General features: G+C 38.1%; 1 protein-coding gene and 1 long non-coding RNA gene across 2 annotated transcripts in view; one reads left to right on the top strand and one right to left on the bottom strand.

Moving 5' to 3' along the window:
* Positions 1–13981, bottom strand: part of HIBCH (3-hydroxyisobutyryl-CoA hydrolase) — an 87951-nt gene that overhangs the window by 20235 nt on the left and 53735 nt on the right. Inside the window, exons 8-11 of the mRNA XM_073306182.1 lie at positions 9371–9516; positions 7218–7304; positions 4687–4745; positions 2675–2756 (exon numbers count right to left, since the gene is read on the bottom strand). Coding sequence (XP_073162283.1) covers positions 2675–2756; positions 4687–4745; positions 7218–7304; positions 9371–9516 — 374 coding nt within the window. The remainder of the gene's footprint in view (positions 1–2674; positions 2757–4686; positions 4746–7217; positions 7305–9370; positions 9517–13981) is intronic.
* Positions 1–13981, top strand: part of LOC140895745 (uncharacterized) — a 54491-nt gene that overhangs the window by 8891 nt on the left and 31619 nt on the right. The gene's annotated exons all lie outside the window — the stretch shown is intronic.

The following is a 13981-nucleotide window of genomic DNA, read 5'->3' on the forward strand; positions in this document are numbered from 1 at the left end:
GGCAGATTGCATGGGATGCCTCCTTAAACCTCTAAGCAGCCCACTAGTTAGTTGATTTTAAAGTGGGTCCAGATAATTTACCCTGGATTCAATCTACAGCCAGGAATTTCTAAATATCAGGAATGTTTTTCAAAAGTATCAAATTAATGTTTTATCTGTGAATCATCTCATCACTCTTCCTTTTGCAACAAGTATTTATACTATAATTCTGTTACATCTTTGAATTTTGCAGTTAGTGACACCACAATTGGAATTCTAGTCAATTTAAAGAAAAAAAAAAAAAGGTTAAAAGTAGTTTCAGGTAGAATATGGGTCCCCTAGTTTCCCCTAGGGAATGTTTGTGGTCTTACCATTTTCCAGTTGTTAAAAATGTTTCTTGTTCCTGTGGCTGTGTGAAAGACTGACAAAAGCAAAAAGGGAAACAAAGGCCCTGATCCTCTGGACACTTACTAGTGGGCACAAGGCTTCTACTGTAATTCAATTGAAATAAAGGGATTATTCACAGTAATAAACACTAAATCTTATAAAGTATTTGCAGGATTCATAGGTTCCAAGGCCAGAAGGGACCATCATAATCACCTATTCTGAACTGCTGTATAACACAGGCTATAGACCATCACCTAGTAACTACTGTATCAAGCCTGAGGAACAAGAATCACCCATTAACCAACCATAGAGGGGAAAAAGTATCATCTACTACATACCAAGTGCTATTAAATGCACAAACGAATGGAAGAAACAGATGGGGAAAAAATTCTTTTTAGAGGCACAGGGCCTTTGCTTACTCATACATAGGCTCTTCTTGAAGACACAGATGATACTGCATCAGTTAACCTAAAAGATGTGAAACAAATGTAATCTCCACAACCATAAGGACTGAGAACTTAAATTTTGGCTTTAAATAGGTCAGATTCTGCAGCAAGGGGGTGAATTCTGCAGCAAATCTGGTAGTTATGGGATCGTGGAATATACAGGGCCTGGATAGTGACTATAAACCAATAAGAAAGCACTTCTAGTCTTTATAATGTGAACTGTATTTTGACAGGTTTCAGAGTAACAGCCGTGTTAGTCTGTATTCGCAAAAAGAAAAGGAGTACTTGTGGCACCTTAGAGATTAACCAATTTATTTGAGCATGAGCTTTCGTGAGCTACAGCTCACTTCATCGGATGCATTTTGAACGCACAAAACATTGTAACGTCCTTTATACACTATCTTCTCTGTCAAACAATTCCACTAGATTTCATTATTTTTATAGTGCCATAACTATACACTTAGAAAAAGCCATAGTTAATAATAATAATCTTCGATGGTCTGTCAGCCTCCACAAAAGTTAATTTTATCATCAGCGTGAGGTTAAACATAGTTCTACAATGATATTGTAAAAGGGGTTTACAATATCCCATTGCAGTTCAGCAGATTATAAATACAACTGAGTGGGTTGATCTATTTTAGGTATCTATCTTATATGGCCCCACCACTATAGTATCTAAGCGCCTCGTAATCTTTATTGTATTTATCCTTACAACATACCTGACTGATCTATTTTACTACACAACATTAAACAAACTTTTTCTTTTAAATACTGAGCATAATGCTTGCTATGCAGGTGGCTTCTAAAATTCCCTTTTTTTAGAGATATGTTTATCTTAATTCACATTTCTTTGTGAAGAAGATTGTCAATATAATCTGTGAGAATGCAAAAATATTACCATGGTCAACATTTTGACTGTCCACAAAAACCCTAGATTGGCCAAATGCTTATTGGTTACAACCTGTGAGGCTGCTAAAATATAATTTATAGATTCCAAGGCCAGAAGGGACCATTGTGATCTTCTAGTCTGACCTCAGTGATTACAGATAATTACATCTGTGTTACCTCAGGTACATTCTTTGATAATTTTAAGACATTTATTTCCAGTCTGCCTAGGAAAGTTAATGATACTGTTATGTCTTATACTGTAAGTTCACGGGAGGGTGAGAAGAATACATGTTATACATTTGTACAAGAGCAGCATTTCTTCCCGTAGCTATAATCCTGCATTAGTATCAAAGCTTTCCTTGAGAAATGCATGAATTCAACCCAATATTAAGCAATGTTTTAATAGACCCAGGGAAAATTTTTCACAGGTCAGCAAAGTAAATCTACTTGAGACTAATAAAAAGACAGAAAATTCAAAGATTCCATATGACTAAATACATGAAGAGACATTACTTTTTTCTGAGTACTGGAGTCTGAAATGTGCCACTGAATTAATTTGGAAAACACTGAGTTTGGCACAATTTTTACATATCATTTCAGAGCAACTAAAGTACAAAGAGAACCTCCATTACCACCAAACCTTTGATTATGACGGGAGAGGAGGTGTGTATGTGTGTGTGTGTGGTCAGGAGTAGATATGAAGTAAAATTTGTGCGGCGTAAGACTGTTTTACAATAAATATGAAGACTTAGGTTCTGATCTTACAGTTACGAGTGTGTGTAGTCCTACTGACTAAATCCTAAAGGACTAAGGATTGGATCTGAAGGGCCTGAGCCTGCTATCGCACCAACTTTACACCAGTGTAACTCCACTGACCTTAATGCAGTTGCTCCAGACTTACACAAGTTTCATTGAGACCAGAATCAATCCTTAAGACTTAGTTATTAAGGTAAAAATGTATAACTAAACATTACCTCTAGCTGCTTAAGAGCAAAAGGAGAACCATCCTGCTTCAAATTTTGAATGATTTCCTCCATGCAGCTTGCTGAAAACAGACTAAAAAAAACAAGAAAAGCCTCATATGACTAAATGTGTTATCTGATTCCACCCTCCTTCCTGCCTGGAAAGTAATGAGAACTCACAGACATTAAAAACAGAACAGCTTAACTAGACCATCAGCCTGATTCTCTACACTATCTCATCTTAATTACTGCAACATCCTTTTCCCTGGCCTTGACAAATAAAATTTTGCTCTTCTCATATCCATTCAGAATGCAGCAGCAACGGTCATTTTCTTGGGGCATCATTTTGACCATGTCACCCTCTCTTTGCATCCCTCCACGGGCTCCCTCACTTTATCATAACAAATATAAGTTACTTGTCTTCATTTTCAAGGCCCTTTATGATCCATCATCTCTCATTCAGTGCTGAAAGGACAGCTCCCGCCTCTAATCACCCACTTGTAAAATATTCAAATAAGCACCTTTGTGCTTTCTTCTGTGCTCCACTTCACACTTGGGAGAAGCTACCTGTAAACATCCACAAAACTAACTACAGTAGCACCTAAGAGTTACAAACATCTTGGGAATGGAGGTGGTTCGTAACTCTGAAATGTTCATAACTCCGAACAAAATGTTATGGTGGTTTTTTTCAAAAGTTTAAAACTGAATATTGACTTAATACAGCTTTGAAACTTTACTATGCAGGAGAAAAATGCTGCTTTTAACCATCTTAATTTAAATGAAACAAGCACACAAACAGTTTCTTTATCCTGTCAAATCTTTTTTTAAACTTTCTCTTTATTTTTTTAGTAGTTTACGTTTAACACAGTATGGTTCTGTACAATACTTGAGGTTTTTTTTGTCTCCACTAACTGATCGTGTACTTCCGGTTCCAAATGAGGTGTGTGGTTGACTGGTCAGTTCATAACTCTGAGGTTCTACTGTAATTATCTTCCTTCAAAACCCTCCTTAAAACTCTCCTTTTTTGTGAAGCCTACAAAAAACTTGACAACTGCTATCATGCTGACCAATGCTGGTTCACTGTTTCCTTGTGCTCCCCCATCAGTCTCTCCGTAACCATCTGTTGTCTCTTCTCTTATACTTAGATTGTAAGCTCTTTCGGGCAGGGACTCCCTTTTTTATTCTGTGTTTGTGTCATACCTAGTGCAGTGGGGCTGTGGTCCATGAATGGGGCTCCTAGGTGCCATGGTAGTACAAATAATAAACAACAAAATATTCTCTCCTGCTTTGTTCAAACTACTTTTAAATATACTGATGAGGTTTCCTCCATTTCCCTTTCAAGACTATTTCACATTCAAATAAACCTCAGTTGGGAATACTGATATTAATTCTAAAACTTCTACTTTTGTTTTATGTATGTATTTATAATCCTATGGTATCAATTTCATTCTGACTGCTGTTTGCACTCATAAAATATCTGTAAAGAACTATATCATCTCAGTTATTCAAGATATCCATATATTATTATTTCAGCTTCTCCTCAAATCTATCCTACAAGGCTTAGTTTTTTGTTAGTGGTGTTCCCTGATTTCCATCCATCAACCTCTTTCTGGTACCCAGCTGCACAAAACCGGTCACAGATGTAGCTTCATCTCAATGAAGAATTACATACATATTCTGTCCCTTGCCCCCCAAAACCCTAAATTCCAATTTTCAAGTGTCTTTGTTTTTAGTGTGTTATAGGGCAGTTATGTACAAGAGTGACAAGCTGACAAACAAGGGACTTAATGACTATAGCAACGTTCATCAGAAGTTACTTTTATCACTGAATCAGCCAAGAACACCTGTAATATGTAGAAGACCATGGGTAAGTAATAAGTCTACAAGGTCAAGAACCCTACAAAAACAGACGTTCAGACCAGGCTCTAGCCTTTTCTATTACACAACCTGTTAAATCCAGTAAACATTAATATTAATGCAAATCTTCCACACAAAAGAGGTAAGAGGAAAGAATGATTGCGTACCTGTTAATCTTGTCCATATGTTCATCAAGTACGAACTGCTTCTCTTGATCAATTTTGCACTATTTAAAAGAAAATACATCTTTCACTTGGTTCTGTCTCAGCCTATTTGAAAACTTTAAAAGCCCATCACTGGTACTGAAATACTATATTGATTTGCACTACAGAAAAGCTTACGCAGATAGCTCAGTTAATGCTGATTGCCATGTTTAATCAAACAGTATTTTACAGTACATACAAACTTGTCATTGTGTATTGAATACTTTAATGTTTTTATCTCATGATGCAGTTAGTTACGAGCTATCAGATAGCTCAAAGATGTTTTGTCAATATTTGTCAGTAACAGATACAGAGAGAGATGATTTAGATACACTTTCAGAGTTCTCTGGGGAACAGTAAGGAAAGGGAAGTAAAGCTGTAATATGAGAGATGTGTAGTTTTCGTAAACATTTTTGTACAATGGTTATTTCCATTTTAATATTAGAGATCCATATCTAACTGGAAGGTATGTACAGATTTTCTTTTAATATATATCCATTTATAAGCGGGGAGGAGGAGGGAAGCAGTAGCAGCTGTTAGCTGCTGAGTTTTTTGGGTGATTTTTTTTTAAAGAAACTTAGTATGATGGAATTTATTGGCTGATCCCAATTAATTTTATTTTCTCTTTAAGTCTTATAAGAATAAAACTTTTCTCCTCTTTTGTGCTTGCTTCGTTGTTTTGGTTTACAGTATTAATGTTGGGACATCTTCTGAACTTGTAAGATAATCAGGTATGCTTGCATCAATAAATATACAATCTTCTATGAAGATAACACCTTACCAGCACCAATAAAATTATTTATAACCCATCCAATCTTCATCGAAGTACCAGGGCCTCTTTCTAGTCCTTTTTGTTTATATTTATAAAATGTTTCCACATACACAATTAGAAGACATAACAATTCTGGTTAATTGGTTCACATTAACTGCTGGTATTGACTGACTGCCAGCAGCTGGGACTGCATGATGGGGTGTGTTAGAACTGGAGCTCATGACAAAGGTTTTAGACCTGCTAGCACTAGGGGGCTTAGGATACAAACTGATGTTTCACTGACACTAGCTGCAGCTCAAACAGGTTCCTTGTCCCTTCTATTCCAATGACTGCCAAAGTGCAGCTTCCAATCCTTTAACTCTCAGCTTGCACTGTACTTTATAGCAACATATTCTATCTCTAGGCTTATAGTTTCCATTTTATCAAAGATATTCAGTGGCGTTAGATACATTAATTTATTCCAATTATTTTTCCACTCAGTGCTTATACAAGAACCTAATAATTCTAACTGGGAAATAGTGGATATGAATCTCATTCTAAAACCAAACAATCTCGGAGGCATACATGGGATGAAGGAACAAAATTAAGCCTCTGTTAGCACCAGGGCTTTTTTCTTTTGGAATAAGTACTGTGAAGCTTACTAGAGTGGCTACATTCCTATTGTACAAACTGAGTGCAAATTATCTAAAACCTTTTGATACATGCATGCAACGTGTTACAAGGAAATCTGACATTTTCTACCTGTTTGATATGAAGTTAAATTCACTGCCAAAGAATTATGAATTCACAGAGAGAATTATGGATTTGCGCTTTGGAAAATAAGTAATCTTTCTCTGAAAATGTAAAACTAGAAATAATTAGTTACTTTAATTTAAAGCATTGCTTTAACGTTCCAAATGCATTTCACTAGAGCCTATCTAGAGCCTGATCCTGTTAACATACACTATGCTTGGTAGTATTTGCCAAATTGGGCCTCAAAAGTTAAAGGGACATCATTAATTGCTGAAGTCTGGGCTCAAAATTTAGACTCTGCCGATGACTTTAAAGGAAATAAGGATGAAATTCACATTAAGCCAGAGTAAAATGGTTTCATGCAGGTAAAGTGGGAATGGCACAGGTGGGAAGGCAAAACCCACCCCAAACTGAGGGATATGTCATGGCATTAAAATGAATGGGAGTCCCTCACAATTCCTAGTTTGGTCTTTAGGCTGTAATAGCAGTTTCGGTGTCACGTGGTGGGATGTCAGAGCCACTGAATCCACATAATTCCAGATTGCGTGGCCACTTCCCCTGCACCCAGTGCCTCCCTCAGTGCTAGTCTCATTCTGTCAGTGGCTGTCCCCAGGCGCTGAACATCAAAACTGAAAAACAATGAATAGTAATAGCTAGCACTTACTTAGAAATTTACATGTTCAGCACCACTGTGCCAGTGGATGAGAACCACCAAATAAAACTGACTAGTCTAACTTCATTGTCCAAATCGAAAGAAATGCAAAAAGTAGTGAAAAGTAAATTAGATTTTTAAAATTCTTTCAATTTTAATCACTTATTTAATGTTAATATATAAATTATTAACAATTTGCAGTAGTGTGTAGAGACTGGGAATCCATTCTGTAGGGTGCTATACAAACATACAGCAAATGAGTGTTATGTAAATAAGATTATTTAACTTTAAAGTTGCCCCTTTAATAAAGTTTGAGATTGTAGCTAGCCAGCAGATTACCTTCATGTGATATGAGTTCAGTACATCGGCAACATTTTCTTTAGAAGGAGATTTTAGTGCTATCAAATCTTCCTCTAGTGCAGGCAGCTACCAAAAAAAAAAAAAAAAAAAGGCAAATTAAAATAATAGGGGAATAAAATGTATTTCCAGCTAGATAATTTTAACAGTTATGGATTAAAGACTCTTGACCTGATTTAAAGAGGTGATAAGCAGACAATGGGAGCAGCAGATGCTCAGCACTTCTGAAAACTGAGCAGTCTGGACTGAATGACACCTTTGGAGATCAGTACAGAGGGCCTCTTCCTAAGCAGAAACTCTGTGTGGTGGGGCAGAGAGCCACCCATACCCCTACTTATCATGAAAGAGTTAAAGAACTGCTGTGGTCACAATCAGCCCCAAACTGCTGCATCTGTGCAGCTTCTCAGGCCTGGGGATGAGCCCTTAAAAGGGAAGAACTCAGGCCAGCTGGGGGTGGTGCTCTGAAACAATCAGATTTAGAGTTCTCAGACCAGAGTTCTAGGCTATGTGTTAAAGAACAGAGCACTACCATCCTGAGACCACTGAGAAAAGAAGATGAGCTGGTTTTGTTGTTGAAACTCCCAGTTCTAACTCTTGACTTTTAGCTGCATAGGAGGATGGGAACTGAGATTTTCTGTGAAGCCTGAAAGTCTGCTTCCCCTCCTCTTCATGAAGAAGAGGGTCTCCTACCTGGAGAGTCTAAAAGCTATTTTCTTCTCTGTATGGACTATTTTACAACCCCCTGGAAGGAGGTGCACTTGCTATGATGTACCGTTGGAGGACTATATTTCAGACCACACGACTGCTGTTGCTCACAGAACAACATATAAGGTAAAGGAGGTGTCCACCTCCACCTCATGGGGTGACCTTGAGGCATAATCTTTTATACACTGAGACCTGTGGATGAAGCAGGCAAACAATAACTCACAGAGCTTGAGAGGGTACTGGGAGTCCTGGTGCTGTGCTACACTTCAAAGATAGTGTAGCGTTTCATAGCCTAGGCACCTAGTTAACTCTAACGCAAATGAGAAGGTGGAGTCAAGGCCTTGCACCCTCCTGATACGCTTCAGAAAAGATACTGTCAGTAGCTGAACTAGCCTTATGGGGTCCTTCTTCCTGAGTGCAAAGAGTGTCACTGTGCAGAGGTGGAGAGGAAGAGAGTACAGGGAAAGCTGGTTATTTTCTCTTGCCCACTTAACCCATCCATGCAAGGGATAGGCACAATCTCATGCTATGACTTTACCAAATGAGTTGATGATTTAGATTTCTCCCCAGCCAATTTTTTAAGGCCCCCATCCTGTAAACACTCAGGAATCTAACTTGCACATTAGTAATTTCCATTGGCTTCACTGAAATTGTTAATGTGTGAGAAGATAATCAGCATGTAAAGTGTCTGTGGGATCTAGACCTACATATGTTACTGGGAAAGAGAGCTAAAGATGCAGTTTTGACTGTGACTTGATTTCTTCCCTGTGTTTTGACCACCTAGCAGCTCATCTTCAAGTGGAATCTGGAGTCAGTGGCTGTCTTAACTGCTATCACCTAGACTCATACTTGGCTCTCATGAGGACTCAGGTGTGGGCTTGGACTAGTTTTTGATCGGCTGCCCATTTGCAAGCATTAGTAGATTCTTTCAATAGATGATTCTAGTAAACTGAAGTTTTCACAACTGGCTACCACAATCCAGTGCTGAACATAACTGTTACTTTCAGTAGCAAAATATCAATTTAATGTTTTGTAAATAAGAACAGGTGCCTAATACATGCTGAGCACCCAATTACCACTGGCTTCATTGGGAGCTGGCAATGCTCAGTGCCTCCTGTGAGCCAGGCTGCTTGAGTTGAGTATGTTTCTGGACCATGAGATCTGCCTGAGTTAGAGAGGAGTACAGTTACCGCAGGCAAGACTCCATCTCACTGGAGGCAGGAGGGTAAAATGGTGGTTCATGGTCCTGGACACCCTGAGAAAGTGTAATACTCATATTGCATCAATGGGGTTGATGCTCTTGAGAGGCTAAATTTAATTACATAATTAAAAATCAGTTTAATCTGTGATATCTGCACAAAGAAGAAATTCAACTTCAAGTAAATCTAACACTTTGACCTATTATCAAAGGTAGTGATTGACAGATTTACCTTTTCTGATTCTACAAAATGTGTAGCAATTCCTGCTTTTTGCAAATCTCTTCCTTTCAGTCTAAATCCTGTAAGAGCAAGGTAATAGCCAATCTTTCCTGAAAGTCTTGGCAAGAAGTAGCCTCCACCTACATCAGGAAAAAGGCCTGTAATTGAAGAAAACAAGAAATGTGAAGGAAAGGTCGAAAAGAATTTACTATCATAACAGCCATTTAACACACAACTCACTGCACACTTTCAGCCTTCCTCCCACTCTCACCTCCATGTTTCTACATAGCCCGTTAGCCTGTACCAGCCCTCTTTGACTTGGTCTGCCAGACCTCTACCTTCTTATCCAAGCCTCTCCCTAAAGTGCACTTCTTCCACAATGCCCTCAAATTCTAGTCCTCCCTCTAGCAAGTATTCACAACAGATAAGCCAGATATCAGTGCTCATTCCCAAGCTTTTCATGAGAAGAACTTTCTCTTTATATATATCTGTAAAACACTTAGCATCATGTTGCCGAATTAGCACAAAGAAAAAGATAGTAATTTGTTGCAAATCAAAAGTGGAAGCTAATCTTTCTCTCCAACTTCATAGTTCATTGAATCTATTAAAATATATAATAAACTCCCACATAGCAAATAATATTCTTTTTAAGGAAAAGTCATGAATGTTTTGAGACCTCTCTAAAATTTTAGGACCCATCAGCTTTGAGACCCCAAAGACTAGTCCTGGGCACCTTTAGAGAAGACCACAACTAACCTGCATTTGGAGGTGGGAGGGGGGAATCTCAGCCTTCATGATTAGTACATTTTGAAAGTTTTGTAAGTTCAAAGGCAATGGGTAGAAACTTATTTATTTAAAAAGTAAACAATGAAAGTCCAAGAATCACATTAATATTAAAGAGTTCCAAAAGGACAGATCCTTGGGCTTGTCAAAGGCAAATATATAAGTTTTGTGGTCCCCAAAAGCAACCCTTAATTTTTTTTACATTTCCCATTACATATTTACACTAATATAATGGTCAAATATTTGATTTTTCTATCCTATAATGTGTTACTTTACTTCAAAAATTATATTCACAAAGAATTTTACTTTTGATTTTTAATTTTTTTTACTTTTACTTTTTTACAAAATCAATTTCCAATGGCAATTGAGACAAAATTGCAGCTGGAAATATTCACAATAATTTTTCTGCTCATTAGCCAACATCACCAACACAAACCCAATGGCACTGCAAAGTTTCCTACCAATAACCCACTGTTAAAGTCCACAAGCTACTGCATTCTTCTTTAGGCAAGGAGAGCAATAATGGAGAGGATTTGCTCCCATTTTGGAACATAATTTTACAGCTGCCATGGGGGGGGGGGGGAATAAGGTCTCTGATAAGATCATCCTTTTCATAATGACTTCACAGTGTAATAGGGTATATTAATAAGAACTCCATGTTACAGACGATAGGCAGAAGCTCTTAAAATCTCTAAAAAGTGATTCCCCTTGATTGGCTCAAGTCATGGAATTTTCATTTAATGTGAATGGGGTGCCCACTAGCCTGGTTTTGGATAACCTCCTATTAGAGGATGGTTGGAATACCCTTCTTTTCAAAGATGTGCAGATTGGCTATTAAAATCTGCTTAGACACACTACTTGGCATGTTGTGGACTGGGGGTGTGTGCACACCTACCCACACCCACATCAATTGTGACTTCTTAGTCAACTTACGCATGCTGCTCTCCAGCCCACAGAATGCATAGGCAGAAGAGCATTTACTATAACATACCTTCTTCTGCTGTACTGGAGCACCATAGTGTGACTTAAATATCGCATGAAGAAGCCTTAACTTTGGATTTTTGGGCCTTTGAGGGACTACCAAACTCTTAGCAGTAACACTTTCTGGATTTGTATACTGTACCTCTTCTATCAAGCACAATTGAATTCTAATAACTAAGAACTTTTTGTACAATGATGAATGGGGGGGAAGAAAGGTAAGACTAGATTTTTATTTTCTATCTATGGCTCAATAAATAACCTCTTATAATTGCAAGTGATATATAGAATCAAACTCTTTTTAAAACTCTATTGCAAAATGGGTTGTAAGTATTATCCAATAAAACAATTACTAACACCGTAGAAATTCTGCAATTTCCCCAGTTATCAAGACACTAAAATTCAGTAAATGTGAACAGTATTATTTGCAGGTGAAAAAAATTCAGATGACCAAATATTTTATTTGTATGAATAGTCTCCCAGTTTCCCTGCAAACTATAAACATATACAATACTGATCAAATGTTGCTATTTTAGGGTGTCAACTGTCACAATAACACTGCATAACATTGTAGGGAGTGGGGGAGGGGGGGGGAAGTCTCTGCCTTGTAATGGCATTGACATTTACAATATTCTGACTCTGTAAACTTTGTTTATAAAGTTTACTGCGTCACATAAGTAGAATGACTAGTACACAAAATAAATAAAACCAATTTTAATATATGGACATGTCTCTTCCCATTCAATCTATACCCACAATTAAACAACTGCTTCCACACAGTACCCTGCTATAGGTCTAGTTTTCCACATTGTTCCATAAAAAAGATGGTATGGCTAGAAAGCATAGAGTGTAAGGATTATGATCACAAATATTTTATATTTTCTATGAAATAAACAGGTAGGGTCACTAGTTGGGGATGTCTGGTTAGATTCCCAGCTGCTTTTAGATCACATATGAACACTGACCAAGACTGCTTTTTTTTTTTTCTTCCATCGGTATCTGGCCAGAAGAATGCATCCTCTCCTCTCAAATGTGGACCTTGCCACCAGCATTCATACTATTGTCACCTCTAGAATGGACTATGGTACCTTAAATCCACATTGAAGCAAGCGTAGTATGGAGTAGCTTATTTAAGTGGAGTATCCCACTATGAACACACAATGCTGGTGCTTGGTGAGATGCACTGGCTGCTTATTGTCTTCTGTATAGAATTTAAGGTATTGGTTTTGACACAAATACCTAAAAGATCCTATTTCACTCATATAACCTTTTTATTCATCTTTAGTTGAGTAACCTCAGGTTGGAGAGACCTTTGAATTCCCAACTTGGAATGTTCTGACCTCAAATCTCCCTTGATACCCTCTTCCCTGCTTATGCCTGTGTGTGAAGATCTCTCACCAACTGGCATCTTATAAATGCCTATGTAGACCAACTCCCACATTACCAAAAACAGATTTAAACCAGATCTGAAAACGGGATATTTAACACTCCCAGAAACTACATGGCACAGGCCATTTTAAATAAGAGTTCAGTTTCATCTACCTCCCTTCTACTGCCAACATCTACAGCCTAGCCAACCCTGAGATAAGTTCCTCAGCTGCTTTCTCCTTAATGTCACTCATCTCACTATCCTCATACTGGCTCAGCTCTCTCTCTCCCTTCCTCCCTCCAGCCCCTCTTGAGTGCTTCTTCCATCCCATCCTTGGCTCCAGAAATCTCCCTTCATAGTGGCCTCGGAAATGAGATTCACATGTGGTAACCACTGGATACTAAAAAGTCACTAATGGTACCTAACAAATCTGGTAACAGTGATATAGTATCAAACATAACAGACTGTTAATCAAGCCCAAAATAAACACTACAGTAGGGGTTCCCAATCCAATTGAGATGGAGAGGAGGCAAGAGGAAATTGCTCAAGAGGAAATTGCAATAATTGCAAGATGTGACTAACACCATCACAGGGTCTACAATGAAGATATAAACAAAGGAAGCTTGTGATATCCTGGGCTGGTCCCCTATATCCAATTGGCTCTCTGTGGAGAGTAAAGGAGATTTACAGCACCACAAGTACTGTCCAGTTGAAGGCAATGCCAGAGGCTATAGAGAGAAGTCAGTGGTGTAAGCTGAGCTGCTGACTTATTTTCTATTCATGATCTCAAGGTAGTTTCTTGTCCAGCTGGCTGTGGAAGCAACAAGATGAAAGAAAAGAGAACAAGAAGAAAAACCAACAGAATAAAGGAGACAGTAGTAGCTGCATCAGGGCATGGCAGAAGAGGACTTGACAGTGAAGTAGTACCCAGTCATTACAGGACAACTGCAACCAAAACCAGTTAAGAACCATTGATCTATGGCCAAACACCTGTGTCCCTTTTTGACTTCAGAGTGAACACAGCACAATTATGGTACAAAAGGAAGCTTGACAGAACCTGGTACCCTGAGCTGCGACGGATGCAGATATAAAAAACTGCCCAAAAAATGGGAAGAGTATTCAAGTGCTCTGCTTCTAACACTACTACTTAGCAACTACATTACTGCATTTTCCAAATACTTGTCAAACATTGTAACACCGCTGCAAGGTAGGTAGATTACATAAAGATTTTATTTTAGAAATGGTAAAACAGATGCAGAAATATTAAGTGGTTTGTTTAAGACAAAGATCAGAATTGGGATTAGAAATCCTGACCTTTAGGATTTTAATACTGTGCTCAAACTACTTTCGTACTCAGGATGAAGATCTGAGTTTGTCATCTGTCTCCAGCTCCAGACTGGCAGATATACTAATCAGTCTCAGAAGTAAAAAGATGAAGCAAAGTATTACACAAGTTACTGTTGTGAACTAGCACCCTCAGCTCCTCTGTTACC

The sequence above is a fragment of the Lepidochelys kempii genome, chromosome 11 (genome assembly GCF_965140285.1).
Source record: "Lepidochelys kempii isolate rLepKem1 chromosome 11, rLepKem1.hap1, whole genome shotgun sequence".
NCBI lineage: Eukaryota > Metazoa > Chordata > Testudines > Cheloniidae > Lepidochelys > Lepidochelys kempii.